Below are 10,343 nucleotides of genomic sequence, written 5' to 3' on the forward strand. Positions count from 1 at the left end.
CTCCGAACGCCAACCAAAAACAATGATCCTCCACTTTCCATCTTGCCCTCAGGCCAATCATCCACCATCACAACCGTTGGACCTTCATATCCACTTCCCTTTCCTCCGCTGATACCGTTGACTGCTCCACAGCCGTCCCAATACCCTTGTCCTACTTCTTCGGAGAAGTGAGGTCAATGTAAGCTATCCATGTCTCGCCGTCCCATACGACCGGCTGGTCCACAACGCATAAGGCCGCCGGGATTCTCCGTGTCTCCGGAGTGTTCTTCATGAAGTCGACTATCGTCTTCTGTCTCTTCGAGGACGATTCGGCAACCTCTGGTAGTGGGTTCTTGCATGGCCGTCCACGCTTTCGCTTCTCGGGGTTCGTGGGAGTCTGGTGCGGCGTTCGTCAGCTATATTTTGGTGCAGAGAGGAGGTAAATCGACTTACTTCAGGAACCGCTTCAACTGTTGAGACTGGCGCCTTGCCCTTGCCTTTGTTCTTGCTGCCCTTGGGCCTTCCCCTGGTCTTCTTTGCCGAAGTGCTGTCATCCTTCTCTATCTTGATCTTGGGTGGCACTGACTTCGGCCTGTGGCGGCCAAGGCCGTGAGTCGCGTAATAAAGGGGAATGTCTAACGGCGCCTTCTTCCTTGTGAGTGGTGAGGAGTCGGGCGCCGAAGAAGGAGAACTAGGTATCGTGGACGTGTGACCGTAAGGGGGAGTGGAGAATGCTGGGCCCGATGATGAAGGACTGGTGGATGCAGAAGAGCTGGCGCATGAAGAGTCACTATCGTCCGGACAGAGGTGATCCTTGCAGTGCACTATCGTTTCGAAGGATATACCGGCTGCCATGATATCGTCAAAGTTCACGTCAGCGTCTACCATGTCTGATAGAGTCACATTGCTCTTCAACAGGTCTGACACAGTCAAACCCATCCTCAACATCTTCCGCAGTGTCACACCCTTGCTCAACAGCTTCGACACGGTCCAACCCGCACGATCTAACATTGCCATAGTGATGTGAGGAGTGGTGTTGGGCTGCGCCGCCTCGTCGGTCGTCTTCGTGTCGCTTGCCGGTGTGTTGCTCGTGTTTGGGAGGTTCACGGTTGCACCGCTCACAGCCGGTTCTTGAGATGCCTGAACTGGGTAGTACTGATATACCTGGGAAGATACAGGCTGATGCACCTGGGTAGGGACAGGCTGATGCACCTGGGTAGGGACAGGCTGATGCGCCTGGGTAGGTACAGGCTGATGCACCTGGGTAGGTACAGGCTGATGTGCCTGGGTAGCTGAAGGCTGTCGGTCGTACAGCAGGTCGGGCCTATAGCGTCTGAATGCATCATACAAGCCAGGATGGTTGCCAGTTCCGACAACACTTTTCATCCCGCCAATACTACTGATATAGTACTCGGGGGCTTCCGTAAAGTACCAATGCTTGAATATACCGAAATCGAAGACGTACTCATCCCGAGGATGCGTACCGGGGGCACGCACTGGAATAGGGTGGGGCGCCTTCTCCGGATAGCGAGCCTTGGGTTGTCTGGTAGCCCTGTTAGCATTGGGAATGGTAGGTACGTACATGACTTGTGATGGTAGTAGGCCTTGGTAGTTCACTGCTGAAGTCGTCATGGCAGATGAACCATTCGATACCGGCATGACAGCTTGCGTGTGTCCGATGACGGAGTTCGCTTGCGGACTTGCGGTAGCAGGTTGCGGCTTTTGCAGCCCCTGGATGATGCGATCTTGCTCAACAACACGCTGCATCATGTTCTTGATCTTCTGTTCGTTTATGCGCGCTCTGGCCACAGCAGCAACTTGTGCTTCGTCGAACTTGGCCTGCTCCTGCATACGTTGCCGAACAATGATGGAATTCTGGGCTTGGGCTCGTTTTGACATGATGTGTGCCAGAAGCAGGGGATAGGGATGGAGGGCGTTGGTCGGTGTAAAACGTAGAAGAAGTGACGATGGGGATGAAAGTGTCGACGGAAATCGGGCTGTCGTAACACTCGAGATGGAGCGACTGTGTCGATCACTGAAAGGGTAACTAGAGTGGTAGAACAAAATTCGATGTGTTCTTGATATACAGTGCTCATCAACCTTCTTAAGTACCTCAATATGAAGATGAAGCACTCCTACAAGCACGTTCATAGTCAAACACTGATGGATGTTACCACGACAATGCCGGCTTGGCATATGCCGGATGTAGCGGATGGTGAAGCTGCTTTCTTGCCGCCATACGGACTGAACTAGGACTGTTGCTATTGATTCAGGTCTTGAAACTGTTGAGTATCACACTTTTCGTCTTCCTAGCTGTTTTCGACCTGGAGATAATCGCCGTAAGTCATGTCGGCGACTGCAAATAGCGCCATCAGCCGCTCGAGGCCCTTCTCTGGGGCCTATTACGGTCGATACAACCTCGTAATCATGGAGCCATGAGCCTTGAACATCTCATCTCCGATATAGTCAGCGATCAGAGTGGTTGGCGGATCGTCACATCTTGAAAGTTGTTTAGCACATTGTGGGTCTCTGCAACGCACTTACACTTATCTGCCGCGGCCAATCTAACAATGACCGTGATTGACCGTCCGATGTATTGAATCAACTGAGCTTGTATGTTTAATCCTGGTACGTTCGATATTAGACGCCAGTGTGTAGTGTTGGTGCCGTCAAGAAAGCCACCCGAGCACGCTCCAGCTGGCTTGAACGGTCGGTCAGACTCCATCTCGCCCGACTTTAGGAACGCACGATCCGAGAGATTCATTGCAATTGCAAGTAATGCCTCAAGCCGGTAACCGGATCCAACTAGGCTATCCAACAGGCCCGTTAAGCCCGTACCGCAAGTGCGTATCTAGCCTTGGAAGTAACTTTGAAAGGCAACCTCAGGAGGGCAATGTAATGAGCGCCCACTAAACGCAGAAGCGCATGGGGCTTTTGAGTGTATCAATTGCCTACCTAGGTATAGAGTTCTCGTAATTGACATAGGAGGTCAGGTATGCGGAACCACGCCTAGCCCTGGGAGTATTGGAAGTCAATTGTTCTCTCTGCCGAAGCTATCCTACGGCCGAGCAGAGAACATGCATCCACGTTGCACGGACTGTACGCCAAAGGTTCGTTGCGCTAATCATACCTAGGTGGGTGTAGGCACAGGCCTCTCTTTGGACACGAGGTCCACAGCGGCAAAGCCGTTTTACCCTGGAAGGGTCCAGCGCCAGGAACCAGCCCGCGTGCACGACCCATGGACAATCTCATCGACCCCCACATCGCACCCTCCGGCAGTTCCCTGGTGTTGAATTCAAGCTACCATTTCAGGGTTTGCATTCCATGGCTTGATATCGTTGTGCGGCTCTTAATTCCGCCGCTAGGGAAAATCGTTAACTTCCAAGGTTACATGTCGCCGGGAGTTCGCCCCACCTTTCTCTCACACGATGCCCGGCTGAGGTCTAGATGTTCTTTGATGTCGGAGTGAACTTGTTGATTGCCTATTCATTTTACGCTTTAGAGTCTAGTAGAGTGTCCACATGTTGTCGTCGCCGAGTCTGCCATGAGATGCTCATTTCGAGATGTACGGGCCAGGCTACTGGAACGATCCTGATGCGTGGTAAACCATCGAGACTATCTTCGGCCTGACTGTATACGAGTCGTAAGGCATTCATCCAGAAAATGCCTCGTCCGAATCTGGTTGTTTTCGTGCGGCAGCGAGCTCTCTTGTTGTCAACTCACCCCTTATAGATACCACTCATACCTTCATGCCCACTATCCCTACATCGTTATTAGTGCTCCTCTTTGTTCGCTCGACTACCTACAACATCTTCCTCATCGGCATTTACAAGACCAGCAACATATCATCCGTCTTCCTCTCTTTCCATCCTACCCATTCAAACACTACGTTTTGCCCGTGGCTTTGAGTGCGCCTTTGCCGTCTTCGACTCCCCGCAATCCAAGGGTTGCCAGACTGTTCGCCCAAGATCACGTATTCCCTCACTTCTCGCACCGTCTACGAGTGACCTCCTGCGCTGCATTTTCGAGATTTCTCCCCGCGACTCCCAAAGGTATGCATTTACTCCACCTATAATGTCACAGTAACTCATGACGTTGCAGTTATCTTTGCAGCTTCAGTCCGCCATCCACTGCTACCTCACCCTGTCGTCTTCTACTTCAGCAGCAATGTCTTGTGACGGCAATGGATGCTGCAAGAGACCGCCGGGCGAGGACGAGCGGCTTCGCATCCAAGCTGGTCGTCGTCGAGAGGCTGTGACTAGGAACCTCGAGTCCCTAGTGTCTGCCTGCGAGAACAATGCTACCACAGCAGCCGACCCTTCTCAGATGCTGATCAAGCTTCGCGAGACTCAGGAAGAATGGCAAGCTTTCCAAACCCCTCTGCCGTCGTGTCACGACGCAGTACTTGAGTTGCTGGGCCACTTTCGATCCCAGCTTGACAGGGAAGACGCCCCCAAGCCGATTGCGACCGGTCCCACCCCCCTCGCCGACGATGACCCTCATTCTGTTCGTATCATTATCCATGATGAAGATTGGGTTGGACTCGAAAGGGCTCCTACCAAGGCCAAGAAGCAGCTGCAAGACATCAAGGGGGCTTGGAGCGAGGTTGCAAGCGTCGCCCATTGGGAGCATGGCTCTTCGAAGATCCTCGAAGTCTTCTTTGAAGACGAAGCAAAGAAGGAAGCCTTAGTCAAGTCGACAAGCCAGCCACTGGGATTCACTTCCCTAACCACCAGACTCGGGTTGAAACAGTCGGTCAAGCTACACCAAGACGTCTACGAGATCAAGGTCTTTGGAGTCCGGCTAGGGTACAGGAAAGGTGGCAAGATTGACCTACAGGGCAAGCTCCCTCATTGGTCCAATATGAACGAAGTCACATTCAGGCGCGCCACGTACTACGGCAATTCGGTCAGGCTGGAGCTCAACGACAAGAATCAGGCTTTCAAGCTGCTGGATCAAGGCCATGTTATCCTTGACGATAAGAAGTATACCAACATCGAAGCATGGGATCGACGATGGGACCGTTTCCAGTGCCACTGGTGCCAGAAGGATGCCAATCACACCTCAGCCGAGTGCCAAGCGGCAGGAACGCCACGTGTCTGTCCGTGGTGTAGTGATGCACATGGTCCAGATACCTGTCCGGTATATGGTAAGTAATTCTCATTAACAAATCGCATGTGGAACGATCACTGACTTCCTACGCCTACATCTAGGTGATCCAACGAGGAAGAAGTGCATTCACTGCAAGAAGAATCATTGCAGTACTGACAGCCGCTGTCAAGATCCGCACGTGGTCGCAGAGCGCAACAAGCGTGAGGCCAAGAGAAGTAAAGGGGTCCGCTGGTACAAGTCCCGGCGTCAGCGTATGGATCGCGATGGCTGGACAACAGTTCGAAGCCGTGGTAGAGGGAAACCAGCTGCTCCCGCTACTGCCGCGCGCGCTCAGAAGCCCGCTGCTTCCACCACCACCCCAGGTACCGACGCTGCACCTGCCGAGCCACCTGCACCACTGGACTCGGCGGGCGACACCGCGGGGACTGCTCCAAGCCAAGCCGAACCCCAGCAGAGGTCTCTCTGGCCGTATTTGGCTCGGGTGAACCACTCACCGCAACCGACGGCTTGGCGAGCGCCTTCTGTCAACGACATCGATTTCAATTTCGATGCGGCTGTAAGTTAACATGTCTTGGCTACATGAATGTCTCCATCAGCGTACTAACCCACCCGTAGAGCGCGCCAGCCCCAGCGCCAGCCACACCCACATCTACATCTGCACCTGCATCTGCATCCGCTCCCGCGCCTGCACCTGCATCCGCACCCGCACCCGCACCCGCACCCGCACCCGCACCCGCACCCGCACCCGCACCTACACTCGCACCCGCAAAGTCAACTACTATCGGAGTCGTCACCACCACGAACGCACCTGGTCCCGCTATGGGGACCGCCATTCCACGTTTGCCCGCTGCTTCGAATTTACCACTAGTCGGACCCTCTTTTTCCGCGACTGGATCTCCATCAAAGAAGCGCAAGCTCGCCAACAGCCCCCCGCGAGAAAATCGATCACCAGGATCGATGCGCTTGTTTGCAGGAGCCTCTGGCCCTGCTGCGATGACCACAGCCAGTGTTCCCTCTGTGGTGGACTCCATGATGATAGACAGTCATCCACAGCCAAGCTCTGCTGCTTCACAGCGATCGTCGACACCGCGTCAGCGCAGCCCACTGGAAGAGCAATACGCCCAACGCAATACACGTGATCGCCCTGTTGTCTTTGGAGGCTCACGCCTAGTCACTAGTGCCGCTGCATCGTCTGGAGGAACATCTCGCACACCCAGGCAGCAGCAAACCTTTCCAGATGGCTTCGGTACGCTGGCCTCCAATGCACCTAGAGGTACACCAACTTCAGCTCTTCGCGGACAATCTGCACCCCTACCAACCGTCGAATCGCCATTGCCCGAGACTCCAACACCAAGCTACGACGATGCAGCCCTTCTTGCCCTTTTCAGCAGCCCTGAAGGTCGCAAGCTGAACGCGACAATGGGAAGGTCTCCAGGCTATCCTACCGGTGTATATGTTTCCCGAGTGACGGATGCGAGAGGCTTCAGACAGCTGGAAGATAACGCAGCCACCGATTTCGACCACGCAAGGCTTTCATACCAGGACGGATATGACGACGCTGAGCAGTATGCCGACGCGGCGGACCCTTACACGAACCCCACAGTCCCCTCCCAATGAAGAGCCACACCCTTCGAGTATGGAGCCTGAACTGCCGCAATAGTGACAAGGTTCAGAAGTATGTCTTGGACATAGCTAATGGTCATAACGTGGATATTCTTTTGCTTCAAGACATATGCAACAACACAGGACGAGTCATTGAGACATGCAACGGTCCACCCAACCCGTCGAACGCCTCTGGAGCGCAGGCGCGTAAAGACACCAAGAACAACAAGTTGAAGCCGCAAATGAATTTGGGGGCCTTTTGTCTTCCGATGAATCCTGGTTCCTCAGATCGGGTAGCGATCTACGTGCGGAGGGACCTCGCAGTTTCCGCTTACCAGGTGCACCCGCTTGACCATTGGAGGTCCACCCTTTCGATCGTCACTAGGTTCGACACGGTGCACATCCATTGTATCTACAACGTCAACGCTACGCAAATACCGATTGAGACTCTCAGGAATATGATGTCGGGACCGGGCCAGCATCTCATGGTTGGCGACTTCAATCTTCATCACACATGGTGGGGCGGCAGGCGTGCAAGGAAGAAGCAGAATCCACAGTCCCGCGCGCTCGCAGACGCCTTTCGGGACGAGCTGGAGTTGCGGCTCCTTACGGAGACCTGTGCTAGGACCTACGAGATGGCACTCCATGACAAGAACAGATGGAGCTCGATCGATATGGCGTTTGCCACAAAGGGTACGTTGATCTTATCCCAAACTGATAGTACTTCTTACTGACTGCCGAGCTTAGAATTGGCCAAACGATGCACCACACGAGTTTGCAATGACATTCCAATCAAGGGGGCCGATCACTTCATCATTCAAGTGGATTTGGAAATTTCCCCGGATCGAGATCTCTCGGAGAAGCGAGACTATTCCAAAGCAAATGAGCCGGCACTACGCGCTCAACTGAAGCAGCTGCTCCAAGCTATCGCGCAAACTCCTTTGGATACCAACGCCCAGCGCGATGAGTGGCTGAATCTACTCATCAGCGCACTCAACGAGGTCGACAAGACCGTCCCGACTTACAAGTCAACCCAACGCCGTCTCAACGACATGTCACCGATGACTCAGGATGCTTTCGCTGAGGCGCAACGTCTTGCGGCAGAGCACCACGTATTTCGAACACCCGATTATCTTGAGAAAGCTCAGGATGCCGACTGCATAGCCAACGAGCTTCGGGATCTTGAGAAAGAGCTCAAGTGGCATGATCACATCAACACGTCAACCGACAACCTAGCGGGCGCTTACAAGAAGTATCACTGGGCTAAGAGCCGAGAGCGAGTACGAGACCCAACACAGATGCCGGATATCATCGATCCAAAGGACGCCAACATCGTACACACCACTGTCGAAGCCAAGAGTGACTGTCTCGCTGAAGCCTTGCTACTCGTGCCAGTTGACCAAGACACCCAACGCACAGTACCCGACCTTCCGTTCGAATGCGATCGTGACGACCTGCCGTCCTGCAACCCGCTCACGTATGACGACGTCGACCAGCTCATACGAAACATGCCCGGGAAGAAAGCGGTAGTCGAAGGCGGGGTCTCTAATTCCTTGCTGAAGATCTGTCGCTTGGAGCTTGTGCCGCATTTGCTGCGATTTTGTAAGCATAATCTTTCGTGATGACCTCACAAATAACACTACTAACTTCAACACTAGTCAATGCTTGCCTAAGACATTGTCATCATCCTCAACGGTTCAAGCATGCGACCACAGTCATCCTTCGAAAGCTCAACGGGCCGTACACGATTCCAAAGAACTGGAGGCCGATTGCGCTTTTGTGCGCCATCGGAAAACTGTTCGAGAAGGCCATCGCCAACATGCTGACCGACGTCGCTCTGAAGTACAACATGATACCACCGGAGCAGATGGCTTTCAAGGGCCGCACAACAACTGATGCTCTCCTGTACGTCGAGACGATCATACGCGCAGCTTGGGCCAATGGAAAGGTAGTCACACTCCTCAGTCTTGACATGACGAAGGCGTTCGACAGGGTGAATCGATCGCGTTTACTTGAGATCCTCGAACAGAGGGGTGTTCCCCGCTGTCTCATCGTCCTCCTCCGCTCATTCCTGTCCGATCGCACAACCACCATCAGGATGCCTGGGCAGAGCGCCGACCGCACCTACTCTGTCAACATCGGGATCCCACAAGGAAGCCCTCTTTCTCCGCTCCTGTTCCTCTTCTACACGGCGCCACTTCTTGAGGACCTTGCCAAACCGATCGAAGGAAAAGGCTCGAGACACCAAGTCGCTTTCTCTGACGACATCGCAATCATGAGGGTGCATCAGTCCCTCATTGAGACCTCAGCAGGACTCTCACGCGATTTCGAACTATGTGCAGCATGGGCCAAGGACCACAACATGGAGTTCAACCCGAAAAAGTTTGACTGCATGCATTTTTCACGAGTACTCAAAGATCACCAATCAAAGGCGTGGAGAGAGGTTCCACCCATTCCTGGCTTCGAAGCGGGCGAGGACTTCGGCGAGCAGTTGAAGCTGTTGGGAGTGATGCTTGATCCTGAGTTGAAGTGGGGACCACACATGGCTTATGTACGTATTGAAGTATCCCCTCACGGAAGGACTCACGCTGAACAACGACAGATTGAACAGAAAAAGGTCGCCCCCCTCCGGCGAACGTTTAGGCGGCTTTTCTCGTCTCAGTCTGGTCCGCCAATGCAAATTGGCGCACAACTGTACAAAGGCGTTGTCTTCACTACCATCGCATACGCCAATGCCGTCTGGTTTCACCCTGACCTACTCCTCAAGGAGCATCAAAACTACCTACGAACAACAGCCAACACCTTTTTGCGCATCATCGCAGATGCGTATTCTGGTGCAAACATCGATGCTTTGCAGAAGGAGCTACATACTACAGCCATCCTCGTGGACCTTGAGAGGTTACGGGACACGACTCTGGCCAAGACAACAACGAAGCCCGTATGGCACACTATCCGGGCCGCTCATCAACACGTCTGCGAGAAGGCGGAGAGTCACAACTCCATTTTCGACATGGGTCGCCGCAGGTTGTTCCACGATCCATTTTTTCCCCGATGGACGCAGGCGCTCGATGCTGCTGCCCGCGCCGATCAAAACGTTCTGAACCGTCGACAACAACAAGACCCCACGCGTACGATACAGTTCGATGCCAATCAACTCGTTCTGGACTCTCAACAACAAGACCCCGCACTTACGATGGAGCTTCATGCCGCCCGTGCGATACAGTTGCATGCCGACGAAGTGAATGCCGAGCTCAAGAACATGGGTATCAAGAAGGCGGACACTATCATGAGAGAACGTTGGGATGCCGCGTGTGCAGCTCACAAATCCCGACCTCCCGCAACGTTCATGGAGAAGTGGAACACCGATGTCTTTGCAGCACACAAAGGCCTTTCACGCGCAGAAGCCGTCAACCTCGTCAGGCTGAAGATCGAATGTGTGCAAGTCGCCGCTTACTTGTACATGGTTAGATCTGCCTATCACCCCGGATGCCGTTGTACAGCCCAAAGACAGACTGTCTTCCATGTTTTCTGCCAATGCCCGTTACTGCACGACGCCCGCCAGCAACTCATCGCCGAAACCGGCCACGACAACTTCTATCGCTGGCTCACCCACGATGCAGCCATAGCAGCCAAATGGGCGACGAAGAACC

At 53.8% G+C, this 10,343-nt stretch overlaps 1 protein-coding gene across 1 annotated transcript; it reads right to left on the minus strand.

Moving 5' to 3' along the window:
* Positions 1-151: 151 nt before the first annotated feature.
* On the minus strand, positions 152-1,878 carry J4E87_004353 (uncharacterized protein; the record flags this gene model as incomplete). Its single annotated transcript, XM_049375974.1, has 2 exons — positions 152-376; positions 433-1,878. The coding sequence occupies 2 exons, from the start codon at positions 1,876-1,878 to the stop codon at positions 152-154; spliced, it is 1,671 nt and encodes a 556-aa protein (XP_049234183.1).
* Positions 1,879-10,343: the final 8,465 nt, after the last annotated feature.

This window comes from Alternaria ethzedia (assembly GCF_023757985.1).
Source record: "Alternaria ethzedia strain BMP 0044 chromosome Unknown scaffold_8, whole genome shotgun sequence".
In the NCBI taxonomy this organism is placed as follows: domain Eukaryota; kingdom Fungi; phylum Ascomycota; class Dothideomycetes; order Pleosporales; family Pleosporaceae; genus Alternaria; species Alternaria ethzedia.